At 34.5% G+C, this 17190-nt stretch overlaps 1 protein-coding gene across 1 annotated transcript; it reads left to right on the top strand.

Moving 5' to 3' along the window:
* The first annotated feature begins 19 nt into the window (after positions 1 to 19).
* Positions 20 to 6876, top strand: LOC130675491 (uncharacterized). Its single transcript, XM_057481226.1, has 5 exons — positions 20 to 1266; positions 1474 to 1569; positions 2171 to 2287; positions 2926 to 5331; positions 5422 to 6876. Exon 1 carries the CDS (start codon positions 28 to 30, stop codon positions 1261 to 1263), a length of 1236 nt encoding a protein of 411 aa, XP_057337209.1. The 5' UTR covers positions 20 to 27; the 3' UTR covers positions 1264 to 1266; positions 1474 to 1569; positions 2171 to 2287; positions 2926 to 5331; positions 5422 to 6876.
* Positions 6877 to 17190: the final 10314 nt, after the last annotated feature.

Here is a 17190-nt window from a genome sequence, read left to right on the forward strand (position 1 = left end):
CTTCCGATCTGGCAAGATATCGATGCAATGTTGCCGCACGAGAAGGTCGAATTTCTTTTGACGTGCATTAGAAGCCCGTACGTCGAAGAAAACATAAATCTGACCTTCGAATACCTCAACCAAATTAAAAGCTTGCGAACCAAGCGGTATCAATTACGAGGGTTAAGGAGGCCGATTTCTCCGGCAGCGCAAACCGCACAGCAGCCAGATCAAGCAGCTGATCGAGAAAGATCCCGTGTGACGCTCGATGACATCATGGCTGAGCTAGGAGGGATAAAAGTCACTATGGGATCGGACAGAACCGAATTCAGTAACACAGTTGGCCAACTCAGTAACACAGTCGGCCAACTCAGTAACACAGTCGGCCAACTCAGTGTCTCAATCGGCCAACTCAGTGCCACAGTTGCCCATCTCAGCATTGAATCAATTCAAACCAATGCTAAGTTACAAACTTTACAAGCCAACTTCGAGAAGCACCTAAGGGAGGAGCACCGTCAACCGATGGCCGTTACGCCACCTAGGATATCACCTCCACCTCAAGATTCACCAATCGGTGCAGCTCCAGCCATACAACTGCCTGAAGAAGACAATCGACGATCAGAATCAGCTCGAGAATCTACTGGTACGGATCAGTCATCTAATTCACCTCGAGTTTCGTCACAAGATGACTTTCCTGATGTCACGTTCGCTTCTTCATCAGCCTCACCTGAAATTGAAATTCCCGATTCTGATGAGTCGTCTAGCGCAGCTCCAGCTTCACCAGCGCCCCGTGACTCATCGGAATCGTCGGCTAATACTCGGCGTTCTATGTACATCCTGAGGTCTCGATGTAACGTATCGGATGATGTTGTCAAGAAATTTCCCAAAGACATCCAAGTGGGTGGCAGTAGACCTGCTGTTATATCTTCAGGAAGTTCAAGTGGTGACGACGACCACGACGCAAGTAAAATAAGAAAGATGCTGAGTATTTTAAAGCTAAATGATCCCCAACAACCAAGGATAATCATTTCATCAACGTTATCCTTTGCCGTCGATGACGCAGATCTGTACGCGAACACCAATTTCGCGGAGTACATCGCTTGGGTCGGTAAATTGACATCGAAATGGCAGTGCACGGTATGCAATAAGACGTTTGAAACATATGCAATTCCTGCTCATGTCTGGTTGGTTCATATCAGGGGATCATTCAAATGCGAGGCAGAAGGATGCAACTTCGTTGGCCATAGCGTCTCTACAATGAGAGGCCACTTGAAGAGACATTAACTGGTTAGTTACTACATAAAAATAATATATTTAATATATCATTTTGTTCTTTCAAATGAAAAAAATTTATTAACATATTTTCGTAAAAAAAAAAGAAAAAATATATTTTCAATTTCGCACAATTTATATATTTTTCTGATCATACGAAAATTTTATAAATATTCAAATCTGTTTTCAATTGCTTATGAAAAAATTTTTATTATGTTCAAGGTCAGCCCACTGAGGGACCTGATGGAAGCCTCATATGTCAGGACAGTTGGACTTATTATATGCTTACGAAACACCGGTTACGGTGTTATGACTTAGGTAACTACTTTTTTTTTATTACAGAAATTGAGGGATCGCTTGAGTATGCGCGTCTCGAAGACAAGTGCTTCGGAAATAAGTTTGCAAAAACAAAAGTACTAGGATATTAAACTTGTTTTTTTAAATTTATTTTATTGTCAACTGAAAAGTTTTCAAATAATTTGAATTATAAATATATTTTTTCGGGTTTGGGGAATAGTTGAAGCTTAAAAATTACTCGTATTGAACTATTTGATTTGTTTTTCTTATCCGATAATTAAAATTTTCCGGATCATTAAAAATTTTACAACAAAATTCAAACATTTTCGTTTGAACGGCTAAAAAATGATGATTTTTTTTCCAATAATTCTTGAAATAGAACTCAGATACATTTACGTGATAATAACTCCTTTCGGTTGCTTTAAAAAAATTAGCTGATCACAAAATTAATGTTAAATGTAAATATTCAAAAAGTTAATAAGAATAAATATTCGAAAGCTGAAATTTTTCGGATTTGCAGTGACTAATTCTTAAAGATACGAATAAGTTAAATTTACCGAATTATTCGAATAGATTAACGTGGTACAATTGTGTAGTAAATCATCTATTAATGTTCTCCTAGGTGTATTCACATCGCACTGATCAGGACCGAACCGGGAGCTTTCACTATAGGTCAACTGTACCAGTATCAACGTCAACACATTATCAGGCACTTAAGCTCAGAGGATCCATTGACCAGGTAAATTTCTCGCTGTATAAATTGACGAAAAATTATGTTTTTCTATGGAAATGGTTAAATTCTTTTGAAATAAAAAACATAAAACTATTTATTTACTATATTACATACAGGCAAGAGTGGGCAAAACGGGGTACCTTCACAATTTTACAAAATAAATTTTTTTTTTTTAAATATTTTTTAAATATTTCAAAATCACTTTTGTAAATTTAACTGAGCATTATTTTGAATTTTTTTTTTTTTTTTTAATATTTGTGAAAATCGAGTGTCAGTCGTAAAATGTTAACATGACTTTTTTTTACGGTAAGAACTAATAAACATTTTTTCGTCCTTTGTATTCAATACTTACGTGAAATACGATTTGTCTTTATTTCAATTCGTTACAAGAAAATTCAATTCAATTAAATTCATATAATTATATCCATAAATACTTTTTTTTTCACTTTTTATAGGGATACCCTATTTCGCCTCCTAACATAATTTTTATTTTTTTACAACTAAAAATTTTTTTTATTCCTTTAAATAACATAAAAAAAAAAAAATAAATTTATCGCAGTTGAGTTTCTGATAATTTAGTATTTCCTTAAGTACTCCGACCCCCCAATCCCTATACGGTAACTTACTTTTTAATGTTCTTTCAGATGGTCTCTCATTGTAAAGACGCTATTGCAAACGACGTTGCATCCTATCTCGCATTTGAATGATCCCTCGACATAAACCAACCAGATATAAAAAGGAATTGTATATTTTTCGAACGACCTGTTGCAATCCATGCACTGCTAGTTCGATATCGATTTACCGATCCAATCGATGTACGCCGCGAAATGGGTGTTCGCGTACAGATTTGCGTCATCGACGGTAAAGGATAACGTTGATGAAATGATTATCCTTGGTTGTTGGGGATCATCTTACTTTAATATACTCAGCATCTGTCTTGTTTTTCTTGCGTCGTTGTCATCGTCATCACTTGAACTTTCTGATGATAAGACAGCGCGCTTACTGCCACCCACTTAGATGTCTTTGGGCAATTTCCTGATAACATTAGCCGATAGGTTAATTCGAAACCTCAGGCCGTACCTAGAACGCTGAGTATTAGCCGACGATTCCGACGAGTCACGAGGCGCTGGTAAAGCTGGAGCTGCGCTAGACGACTCATCAGAATTAGGAATTTCAATTTTGGGTGAGGCTGAAGAAGAAGTGAACGTGACATCAGGAAAATCATCTTGTGATGAAACTCGAGGTGAATTAGATGACTGATCCGTACCAGTAGATTCTCGAGCTGATTCTGATCGTCGATTGTCTTCTTCAGGCAATTGTATGGCTGGAGCTGCACCGATTAGTGAATCTTGAGGTGGAGATGATATCCTTAGGTGCTTCTCGAAGCTGGCTTGTAAAGTTTGTAACTTAGCATTGGTTTGAATTGATTCAATGCTGAGGTGGGCAACTGTGTTACTGAGTTGGCCGACTGTGTTACTAAATTCGTTTTTGTCCGATCTCATAGTGACTTTTATCCCTCCTAACTCAGCCATGATGTCATCGAGAGTCACATGAGATCTTTCTTGATCAGCTGCTTGATCTGGCTGCTGTGCTGTTTGCGGTGCCGGAGAAATCGGCCTCCTTAAGCCCCGTAATTGATATCGCTTGGTTCGCAAGCTTTTAATTTGGTTGAGGTATTGGAAGGTCAGATTTATATTTTCTTCGACGTACGGGCTTCTAATGCACGTCAAAAGAAATTCGACCTTCTCGTGCGGCAACATTGCATCGATATCTTGCCAGATCGGAAGGTTTGTGAGTTCTTTCCTCATATTGACTATGAAACTCTTGCTAACATAGTCAACCGCCCGGCTTTTGGACGATGCTTGACCAGCATTTTCTTCGCGATCGAAGCCGGGAATATCGATGAAGAATGCTCTCTTGTCCTATGTGCTCATGGAAACTTATATATTTATGGAAATGGAGTATATTCATAATGAATTGTTATGGACTGCAGTTCGCTCTACAAGACGTTTCTTCATGGTCGAACGAAATTTGCTGAACTCCCTCGTCAATGTGTCCCAAGAGACGAATGATTTTTCCATACAGCAGGGTCCTGGGTAGCAACTATATCCTGGAAACGGTATTGTTTAGGAGCCATGAGATGGCCATTCTTGTACTACTTACCGGAAATGAAGATCGTTTGTAGCTACACCTTGGAACATATAATTCGCCAAGCCTGGAATTATTTTTCCACGGTCGCCGATGATCAAAGTGAACGATTTCCCAGACTCAGTCTGTCCGATCGAGTAGACAACTGGCATTACCTCGGTAGGACGTTCGGCATTGGCTGCATTAATAATTTATGATAAAGATCTTATGGTAGAAGAAATCTTCTCAACGAAGGCATCCACCGTAATATCAAAATTAGAATGACGTAACCGATTTTCTTGAATGGTTACACCAGATGCTTCATTAGGGAAAATGCTCTCCCGTCCCTGAACTATCACATGCATTTTGATACTATCAATATAAAACAGAAGAAATTGTACACTTATTGATATTCCATTATGAATGAAAATATAAATACACACACATATATATACATATATGTATATATATACATATTCAGCGACGAACTTTTAGGACTAGATTAAAATAATCACTGTCGAAATCGCCAAATACGAAAGAGTAAATTTTGTGAACTATAATGAGAATAGAAATGGAAAAATAATTTCAAGGAGTGAAAGGCGTTTCGTCTAAGTATACGACAGTTGATGTTGCTCAGTTAAGTCTGTCTATCGTATCTCATCTAAATCGTCGTATTGGGAAGTACATATTGGAACTGTCATAAATAGAATCAGGCATATAGACAAGTCACTGCGGTAGGCGCAAACTGTGTAATACAATTTCGCAGCGTGAAGCCAAACTATCATATGACTTCCCTTCTTGAAAACAAGGTTGAGATTGAAAAGCAGAAGACTTACGAAGGCGTAATTTCAAAATTTCAAATCAACTGTCAGTGAAGTAGAGACTTGCAACTGCCATTTATAAAATCAGTTAAGAAAACAAAAGTAAGCATTGAAAAAATTAAAATATATATATATTTTTATATAATGTTATATAACTAGTAACTTATAATTAATTATTATGTTTTTTTCTAGATATTCAAATATTTTGATGGATTTGGACGAGAAAGCGATGAAGATAACTAATGTGGGATATAATAACAAGAGTTCAATTGACTTGGCAGTATCATTCAACAAATTGAAGTTGCTACAGCAATATATATTTTGATAGGATGATACTTATGAAACAGATTGTCTTGAAGCTGATATTGATATAAATAAATAAATTCATTATCTTAATTTCTTACCTAGAGTAAACTGAACAGTTTTAGTTTTAAAAAGTATCCCACTAAAAAATTAAAAAAAAATTTGCTTTCTCATGAAAAACTTTAAACAATTTTTTAAGTCAAACATTAGTGACATTTTTCCTCTGAAACATATTAAAATATTTGTTAAAAATATCCTGCAAAAGGCTTGTAAATTCCATTTTCTTTTAAAACCTGAGAAAGTATTATCAAGTCAAAAAAAATGATGTAACTTGAGAAGTAAAATACTTACTAAAATTGTTAATATTGTAACTTATGTTAGAAAATATTTATGGATATAAAAAAAAATTTTTTTGATTGTTTAGAAAAGTACTAGAATAAAAAATATTCTTGTACTATTGAAAAAAAAATTAAGAAAAAAAATTTATCGAATGCGTCCGATTAAAAAAAGTAATTTGAAAAGATTAAAATAAAAATTATAATACGTATTAGTAATAATTAAATAGAGGATTGTAAAAGCAAATAATTGATCTACGACGATAATTTGGTAAAAATCTCTTGGATAATATCACAATTTCCGATGGACATTTATGAGAGAAGAATTTGAATATTACAGCTTATTTAAAATAATTTACCATAAAATTTATTTTTATTATTTTTTTTTTTTTATTCTAATTTTGTAAATGAAATGAAAAATATTAGTGTAAAATTGATAGTGATTTTTTTTTTAATGCAACAGAAAAGTTACTCATGACTCGAGAACTTGATAAAGTTCATATAAATTTTGCTAAAATTAATCATTCATATAGCGATTGGTAAAATTTGTAAGATTATAATATAAATATGTAATGATAATTGTGTTATCGCACCTAGTTTTTTAAGTTATTTTTATTGTTATTATTAAAATATAGTAATCGATTATTTAATACGTCAGGAATGTGACCATGTGGCATTGTATAAAAAGACATGTTTAAAAGTATAGTTGAATAATATTTTGTAAAAAATTACGGGATCAAATTGAATAATTCTGGAGAACATCGATTTATTACACCGGTGCGTAACATTATTGAGTAATTTTTAATATAAATTTATCTGCGGGATATTTACGTTTTGCACCGTACGCTACTTGTCCGATTTTTCTAGTACTAAAAAAAAAATACTTATTCTAGGCTTATAATAATTATAATGCAAAAATTTATCGTGACTGTGGTATTAATTACAGTGACAATAATGATAATTTTATTGATGAACATGAAATTGATGGTCAATAAATTTTTCAATTGTAGCAGAAGTTTTGAATGTATCCATTAATTTCCATTGATTAATAATTATAAATATGAGTAACTAATTCGATTTTACTTAATATTTATAGATCTATTCTCTATATAACGAGCTCTCTGGAATGAAATTATCTGGATAATATCTGGTATCATTGTCCAGTTCTACAAACGTTGATTTTCGGGGTAAAGTAGGTTGTTTTCATATTCTTAAGAAAAATAATAATTACAAAAAAAAAACGGTCTATCAGTTGAGCCTGCGGGCCAACCCTAAAACTTCCGGCTGTTTTCAAGCTCAAAAACCTCGGAAACATTATTGTAAATACATTTTCGAACTCTTTGAGCCACGAGCAATTATTAATAGATATCATCAATACCCATCTTCACCCACCCTCATATGGGTCTGAATTGAAAAAAAAAAATTTTCTTAGGATTTTTTTTTGGTTTTCCTACTAGAGGACATCATAATGAACAAAAAACATTTGCATTGTGTTAAGTTATTTCCAACAGAGGAAAAGTTACGGGTCACTATTTAAAAATATCATCTCCACCCATCTCCACCCATGTCCACCCATGTCCACTCACCTTCATATGGGTCTGAATTGAATGAAAAAATTTTTCTTAGGATTTTTTTTTGGTTTTCCTACTAGAGGACATCATAATGATCAAAAAACATTTGCATTGTGTTGAGTTATTTCCAACAGAGGAAAAGTTACGGGTCACTATTTGAAAATATCATCTCCACCCATCTCCACCCATGTCCACCCATGTCCACCTACCTTCATATGGGTCTGAATTGAATGAAAAAATTTTTCTTAGGATTTTTTTTTGGTTTTCCTACTAAAGGACATCATAATGAACGAAAAACATTTATATTGTGTTGAGTTATTTCCAACAGAGGAAAAGTTACGGGTCACTATTTGAAAATATCATCTCCACCCATCTCCACCCATGTCCACCCATGTCCACCCACCTTCATATGGGTCTGAATTGAATGAAAAAATTTTTCTTAGGATTTTTTTTTGGTTTTCCTACTAAAGGACATCATAATGAACAAAAAACATTTATATTGTGTTGAGTTATTTCCAACAGAGGAAAAGTGACAGGTCACTAATTATAAATATCATCTACACCCATCTCCACCCATGTCCACCCACCTTCATATGGGTCTGAATTGAATAAAAAAATTTTTCTTAGGATTTTTTTTTGGTTTTCCTACTAAAGGACATCATAATGAACAAAAAACATTTGCATTGTGTTGAGTTATTTCCAACAGAGGAAAAGTTACGGGTCACTATTTAAAAATATCATCTCCACCCATCTCCACCCATGTCCACCCATGTCCACTCACCTTCATATGGGTCTGAATTGAATGAAAAAATTTTTCTTAGGATTTTTTTTTGGTTTTCCTACTAAAGGACATCATAATGAACAAAAAACATTTGCATTGTGTTGAGTTATTTCCAACAGAGGAAAAGTTACGGGTCACTATTTAAAAATATCATCTCCACCCATCTCCACCCATGTCCACCCATGTCCACTCACCTTCATATGGGTCTGAATTGAAAAAAAAAATTTTCTTAGGATTTTTTTTTGGTTTTCCTACTAAAGGACATCATAATGAACAAAAAACATTTGCATTGTGTTAAGTTATTTCCAACAGAGGAAAAGTTACGGGTCACTATTTAAAAATATCATCTCCACCCATCTCCACCCATGTCCACCCATGTCCACTCACCTTCATATGGGTCTGAATTGAATGAAAAAATTTTTCTTAGGATTTTTTTTTGGTTTTCCTACTAGAGGACATCATAATGATCAAAAAACATTTGCATTGTGTTGAGTTATTTCCAACAGAGGAAAAGTTACGGGTCACTATTTGAAAATATCATCTCCACCCATCTCCACCCATGTCCACCCATGTCCACCCACCTTCATATGGGTCTGAATTGAATGAAAAAATTTTTCTTAGGATTTTTTTTTGGTTTTCCTACTAAAGGACATCATAATGAACGAAAAACATTTATATTGTGTTGAGTTATTTCCAACAGAGGAAAAGTTACGGGTCACTATTTGAAAATATCATCTCCACCCATCTCCACCCATGTCCACCCATGTCCACCCACCTTCATATGGGTCTGAATTGAATGAAAAAATTTTTCTTAGGATTTTTTTTTGGTTTTCCTACTAAAGGACATCATAATGAACAAAAAACATTTATATTGTGTTGAGTTATTTCCAACAGAGGAAAAGTGACAGGTCACTAATTATAAATATCATCTACACCCATCTCCACCCATGTCCACCCACCTTCATATGGGTCTGAATTGAATAAAAAAATTTTTCTTAGGATTTTTTTTTGGTTTTCCTACTAAAGGACATCATAATGAACAAAAAACATTTGCATTGTGTTGAGTTATTTCCAACAGAGGAAAAGTTACGGGTCACTATTTAAAAATATCATCTCCACCCATCTCCACCCATGTCCACCCATGTCCACTCACCTTCATATGGGTCTGAATTGAATGAAAAAATTTTTCTTAGGATTTTTTTTTGGTTTTCCTACTAAAGGACATCATAATGAACAAAAAACATTTGCATTGTGTTGAGTTATTTCCAACAGAGGAAAAGTTACGGGTCACTATTTAAAAATATCATCTCCACCCATCTCCACCCATGTCCACCCATGTCCACTCACCTTCATATGGGTCTGAATTGAAAAAAAAAATTTTCTTAGGATTTTTTTTTGGTTTTCCTACTAAAGGACATCATAATGAACAAAAAACATTTGCATTGTGTTAAGTTATTTCCAACAGAGGAAAAGTTACGGGTCACTATTTAAAAATATCATCTCCACCCATCTCCACCCATGTCCACCCATGTCCACTCACCTTCATATGGGTCTGAATTGAATGAAAAAATTTTTCTTAGGATTTTTTTTTGGTTTTCCTACTAGAGGACATCATAATGATCAAAAAACATTTGCATTGTGTTGAGTTATTTCCAACAGAGGAAAAGTTACGGGTCACTATTTGAAAATATCATCTCCACCCATCTCCACCCATGTCCACCCATGTCCACCTACCTTCATATGGGTCTGAATTGAATGAAAAAATTTTTCTTAGGATTTTTTTTTGGTTTTCCTACTAAAGGACATCATAATGAACGAAAAACATTTATATTGTGTTGAGTTATTTCCAACAGAGGAAAAGTTACGGGTCACTATTTGAAAATATCATCTCCACCCATCTCCACCCATGTCCACCCATGTCCACCCACCTTCATATGGGTCTGAATTGAATGAAAAAATTTTTCTTAGGATTTTTTTTTGGTTTTCCTACTAAAGGACATCATAATGAACAAAAAACATTTATATTGTGTTGAGTTATTTCCAACAGAGGAAAAGTGACAGGTCACTAATTATAAATATCATCTACACCCATCTCCACCCATGTCCACCCACCTTCATATGGGTCTGAATTGAATAAAAAAATTTTTCTTAGGATTTTTTTTTGGTTTTCCTACTAAAGGACATCATAATGAACAAAAAACATTTGCATTGTGTTGAGTTATTTCCAACAGAGGAAAAGTTACGGGTCACTATTTAAAAATATCATCTCCACCCATCTCCACCCATGTCCACCCATGTCCACTCACCTTCATATGGGTCTGAATTGAATGAAAAAATTTTTCTTAGGATTTTTTTTTGGTTTTCCTACTAAAGGACATCATAATGAACAAAAAACATTTGCATTGTGTTGAGTTATTTCCAACAGAGGAAAAGTTACGGGTCACTATTTAAAAATATCATCTCCACCCATCTCCACCCATGTCCACCCATGTCCACTCACCTTCATATGGGTCTGAATTGAAAAAAAAAATTTTCTTAGGATTTTTTTTTGGTTTTCCTACTAAAGGACATCATAATGAGCGAAAAACATTTATATTGTGTTGAGTTATTTCCAACAGAGGAAAAGTTACGGGTCACTATTTGAAAATATCATCTCCACCCATCTCCACCCATGTCCACCCATGTCCACCCACCTTCATATGGGTCTGAATTGAATGAAAAAATTTTTCTTAGGATTTTTTTTTGGTTTTCCTACTAAAGGACATCATAATGAACGAAAAACATTTATATTGTGTTGAGTTATTTCCAACAGAGGAAAAGTTACGGGTCACTATTTAAAAATATCATCTCCACCCATCTCCACCCATGTCCACCCATGTCCACTCACCTTCATATGGGTCTGAATTGAAAAAAAAAATTTTCTTAGGATTTTTTTTTGGTTTTCCTACTAAAGGACATCATAATGAACAAAAAACATTTGCATTGTGTTAAGTTATTTCCAACAGAGGAAAAGTTACGGGTCACTATTTAAAAATATCATCTCCACCCATCTCCACCCATGTCCACCCATGTCCACTCACCTTCATATGGGTCTGAATTGAAAAAAAAAAATTTTCTTAGGATTTTTTTTTGGTTTTCCTACTAAAGGACATCATAATGAACAAAAAACATTTGCATTGTGTTGAGTTATTTCCAACAGAGGAAAAGTGACAGGTCACTAATTATAAATATCATCTACACCCATCTCCACCCATGTCCACCCACCTTCATATGGGTCTGAATTGAATAAAAAAATTTTTCTTAGGATTTTTTTTTCGTTTTCCTACTAAAGGACATCATAATGAACAAAAAACATTTGCATTGTGTTGAGTTATTTCCAACAGAGGAAAAGTTACGGGTCACTATTTGAAAATATCATCTCCACCCATCTCCACCCATGTCCACCCATGTCCACTCACCTTCATATGGGTCTGAATTGAAAAAAAAAATTTTCTTAGGATTTTTTTTTGGTTTTCCTACTAGAGGACATCATAATGAACAAAAAACATTTGCATTGTGTTGAGTCATTTCCAACAGAGGAAAAGTTACGGGTCACTATTTAAAAATATCATCTCCACCCATCTCCACCCATGTCCACCCATGTCCACTCACCTTCATATGGGTCTGAATTGAAAAAAAAAATTTTCTTAGGATTTTTTTTTGGTTTTCCTACTAAAGGACATCATAATGAACAAAAAACATTTGCATTGTGTTAAGTTATTTCCAACAGAGGAAAAGTTACGGGTCACTATTTAAAAATATCATCTCCACCCATCTCCACCCATGTCCACCCATGTCCACTCACCTTCATATGGGTCTGAATTGAAAAAAAAAATTTTCTTAGGATTTTTTTTTGGTTTTCCTACTAGAGGACATCATAATGAACAAAAAACATTTGCAGTGTGTTGAGTCATTTCCAACAAAGGAAAAGTTACGGGTCACTATTTAAAAATATCATTTCCACCCATCTCCACCCATGTCCACCCATGTCCACTCACCTTCATATGGGTCTGAATTGAATGAAAAAATTTTTCTTAGGATTTTTTTTTGGTTTTCCTACTAAAGGACATCATAATGAACGAAAAACATTTATATTGTGTTGAGTTATTTCCAACAGAGGAAAAGTTACGGGTCACTATTTGAAAATATCATCTCCACCCATCTCCACCCATGTCCACCCATGTCCACTCACCTTCATATGGGTCTGAATTGAAAAAAAAAATTTTCTTAGGATTTTTTTTTGGTTTTCCTACTAGAGGACATCATAATGAACAAAAAACATTTGCATTGTGTTGAGTCATTTCCAACAGAGGAAAAGTTACGGGTCACTATTTAAAAATATCATCTCCACCCATCTCCACCCATGTCCACCCATGTCCACTCACCTTCATATGGGTCTGAATTGAAAAAAAAAATTTTCTTAGGATTTTTTTTTGGTTTTCCTACTAGAGGACATCATAATGAACAAAAAACATTTGCATTGTGTTGAGTTATTTCCAACAGAGGAAAAGTTACGGGTCACTATTTAAAAATATCATCTCCACCCATCTCCACCCATGTCCACCCATGTCCACTCAGCTTCATATGGGTCTGAATTGAAAAAAAAAAATTTTCTTAGGATTTTTTTTTGGTTTTCCTACTAAAGGACATCATAATGAACAAAAAACATTTGCATTGTGTTAAGTTATTTCCAACAGAGGAAAAGTTACGGGTCACTATTTAAAAATATCATCTCCACCCATCTCCACCCATGTCCACCCATGTCCACCCACCTTCATAAGGGTCTGAATTAAATAAAAAAATTTTTCTTAGGATTTTTTTTTGGTTTTCCTACTAAAGGACATCATAATGAACAAAAAACATTTGCATTGTGTTGAGTTATTTCCAACAGAGGAAAAGTTACGGGTCACTATTTAAAAATATCATCTCCACCCATCTCCACCCATGTCCACCCATGTCCACTCACCTTCATATGGGTCTGAATTGAAAAAAAAAATTTTCTTAGGATTTTTTTTTGGTTTTCCTACTAGAGGACATCATAATGAACAAAAAACATTTGCATTGTGTTGAGTCATTTCCAACAGAGGAAAAGTTACGGGTCACTATTTAAAAATATCATTTCCACCCATCTCCACCCATGTCCACCCATGTCCACTCACCTTCATATGGGTCTGAATTGAATGAAAAAATTTTTCTTAGGATTTTTTTTTGGTTTTCCTACTAAAGGACATCATAATGAACAAAAAACATTTGCATTGTGTTGAGTTATTTCCAACAGAGGAAAAGTTACGGGTCACTATTTAAAAATATCATCTCCACCCATCTCCACCCATGTCCACCCATGTCCACTCACCTTCATATGGGTCTGAATTGAAAAAAAAAATTTTCTTAGGATTTTTTTTTGGTTTTCCTACTAGAGGACATCATAATGAACAAAAAACATTTGCATTGTGTTGAGTCATTTCCAACAGAGGAAAAGTTACGGGTCACTATTTAAAAATATCATTTCCACCCATCTCCACCCATGTCCACCCATGTCCACTCACCTTCATATGGGTCTGAATTGAATGAAAAAATTTTTCTTAGGATTTTTTTTTGGTTTTCCTACTAAAGGACATCATAATGAACAAAAAACATTTGCATTGTGTTGAGTTATTTCCAACAGAGGAAAAGTGACAGGTCACTAATTATAAATATCATCTACAACCATCTCCACCCATGTCCACCCACCTTCATATGGGTCTGAATTGAATAAAAAAATTTTTCTTAGGATTTTTTTTTGGTTTTCCTACTAAAGGACATCATAATGAACAAAAAACATTTGCATTGTGTTGAGTTATTTCCAACAGAGGAAAAGTTACGGGTCACTAATTATAAATATCATCTACAACCATCTCCACCCATGTCCACCCACCTTCATATGGGTCTGAATTGAATAAAAAAATTTTTCTTAGGATTTTTTTTTGGTTTTCCTACTAAAGGACATCATAATGAACAAAAAACATTTGCATTGTGTTGAGTTATTTCCAACAGAGGAAAAGTGACAGGTCACTAATTATAAATATCATCTACAACCATCTCCACCCATGTCCACCCACCTTCATATGGGTCTGAATTGAATAAAAAAATTTTTCTTAGGATTTTTTTTTGGTTTTCCTACTAAAGGACATCATAATGAACAAAAAACATTTGCATTGTGTTGAGTTATTTCCAACAGAGGAAAAGTTACGGGTCACTATTTAAAAATATCATCTCCACCCATCTCCACCCATGTCCACCCATGTCCACTCACCTTCATATGGGTCTGAATTGAAAAAAAAAATTTTCTTAGGATTTTTTTTTGGTTTTCCTACTAGAGGACATCATAATGAACAAAAAACATTTGCATTGTGTTGAGTCATTTCCAACAGAGGAAAAGTTACGGGTCACTATTTAAAAATATCATCTCCACCCATCTCCACCCATGTCCACCCATGTCCACTCACCTTCATATGGGTCTGAATTGAAAAAAAAAATTTTCTTAGGATTTTTTTTTGGTTTTCCTACTAAAGGACATCATAATGAACAAAAAACATTTGCATTGTGTTAAGTTATTTCCAACAGAGGAAAAGTTACGGGTCACTATTTAAAAATATCATCTCCACCCATCTCCACCCATGTCCACCCATGTCCACCCACCTTCATAAGGGTCTGAATTAAATAAAAAAATTTTTCTTAGGATTTTTTTTTGGTTTTCCTACTAAAGGACATCATAATGAACAAAAAACATTTGCATTGTGTTGAGTTATTTCCAACAGAGGAAAAGTTACGGGTCACTATTTGAAAATATCATCTCCACCCATCTCCACCCATGTCCACCCATGTCCACTCACCTTCATATGGGTCTGAATTGAAAAAAAAAATTTTCTTAGGATTTTTTTTTGGTTTTCCTACTAGAGGACATCATAATGAACAAAAAACATTTGCAGTGTGTTGAGTCATTTCCAACAAAGGAAAAGTTACGGGTCACTATTTAAAAATATCATTTCCACCCATCTCCACCCATGTCCACCCATGTCCACTCACCTTCATATGGGTCTGAATTGAATGAAAAAATTTTTCTTAGGATTTTTTTTTGGTTTTCCTACTAAAGGACATCATAATGAACGAAAAACATTTATATTGTGTTGAGTTATTTCCAACAGAGGAAAAGTTACGGGTCACTATTTGAAAATATCATCTCCACCCATCTCCACCCATGTCCACCCATGTCCACTCACCTTCATATGGGTCTGAATTGAAAAAAAAAATTTTCTTAGGATTTTTTTTTGGTTTTCCTACTAGAGGACATCATAATGAACAAAAAACATTTGCATTGTGTTGAGTCATTTCCAACAGAGGAAAAGTTACGGGTCACTATTTAAAAATATCATCTCCACCCATCTCCACCCATGTCCACCCATGTCCACTCACCTTCATATGGGTCTGAATTGAAAAAAAAAATTTTCTTAGGATTTTTTTTTGGTTTTCCTACTAGAGGACATCATAATGAACAAAAAACATTTGCATTGTGTTGAGTTATTTCCAACAGAGGAAAAGTTACGGGTCACTATTTAAAAATATCATCTCCACCCATCTCCACCCATGTCCACCCATGTCCACTCAGCTTCATATGGGTCTGAATTGAAAAAAAAAAATTTTCTTAGGATTTTTTTTTGGTTTTCCTACTAAAGGACATCATAATGAACAAAAAACATTTGCATTGTGTTAAGTTATTTCCAACAGAGGAAAAGTTACGGGTCACTATTTAAAAATATCATCTCCACCCATCTCCACCCATGTCCACCCATGTCCACCCACCTTCATAAGGGTCTGAATTAAATAAAAAAATTTTTCTTAGGATTTTTTTTTGGTTTTCCTACTAAAGGACATCATAATGAACAAAAAACATTTGCATTGTGTTGAGTTATTTCCAACAGAGGAAAAGTTACGGGTCACTATTTAAAAATATCATCTCCACCCATCTCCACCCATGTCCACCCATGTCCACTCACCTTCATATGGGTCTGAATTGAAAAAAAAAATTTTCTTAGGATTTTTTTTTGGTTTTCCTACTAGAGGACATCATAATGAACAAAAAACATTTGCATTGTGTTGAGTTATTTCCAACAGAGGAAAAGTTACGGGTCACTATTTAAAAATATCATCTCCACCCATCTCCACCCATGTCCACCCATGTCCACTCAGCTTCATATGGGTCTGAATTGAAAAAAAAAAATTTTCTTAGGATTTTTTTTTGGTTTTCCTACTAAAGGACATCATAATGAACAAAAAACATTTGCATTGTGTTAAGTTATTTCCAACAGAGGAAAAGTTACGGGTCACTATTTAAAAATATCATCTCCACCCATCTCCACCCATGTCCACACATGTCCACCCACCTTCATAAGGGTCTGAATTAAATAAAAAAATTTTTCTTAGGATTTTTTTTTGGTTTTCCTACTAAAGGACATCATAATGAACAAAAAACATTTGCATTGTGTTGAGTTATTTCCAACAGAGGAAAAGTTACGGGTCACTATTTAAAAATATCATCTCCACCCATCTCCACCCATGTCCACCCATGTCCACTCACCTTCATATGGGTCTGAATTGAAAAAAAAAATTTTCTTAGGATTTTTTTTTGGTTTTCCTACTAGAGGACATCATAATGAACAAAAAACATTTGCATTGTGTTGAGTCATTTCCAACAGAGGAAAAGTTACGGGTCACTATTTAAAAATATCATTTCCACCCATCTCCACCCATGTCCACCCATGTCCACTCACCTTCATATGGGTCTGAATTGAATGAAAAAATTTTTCTTAGGATTTTTTGTTGGTTTTCCTACTAAAGGACATCATAATGAACAAAAAACATTTGCATTGTGTTGAGTTATTTCCAACAGAGGAAA

Source organism: Microplitis mediator, chromosome 10 (genome assembly GCF_029852145.1).
Source record: "Microplitis mediator isolate UGA2020A chromosome 10, iyMicMedi2.1, whole genome shotgun sequence".
Lineage (NCBI taxonomy): Eukaryota > Metazoa > Arthropoda > Insecta > Hymenoptera > Braconidae > Microplitis > Microplitis mediator.

Coding starts and splice junctions, on each gene's coding strand:
- LOC130675491 (XM_057481226.1), top strand. CDS start 28: ATGTTGCCGCACGAGAAGGTCGAATTTCTTTTGACGTGCATTAGAAGC.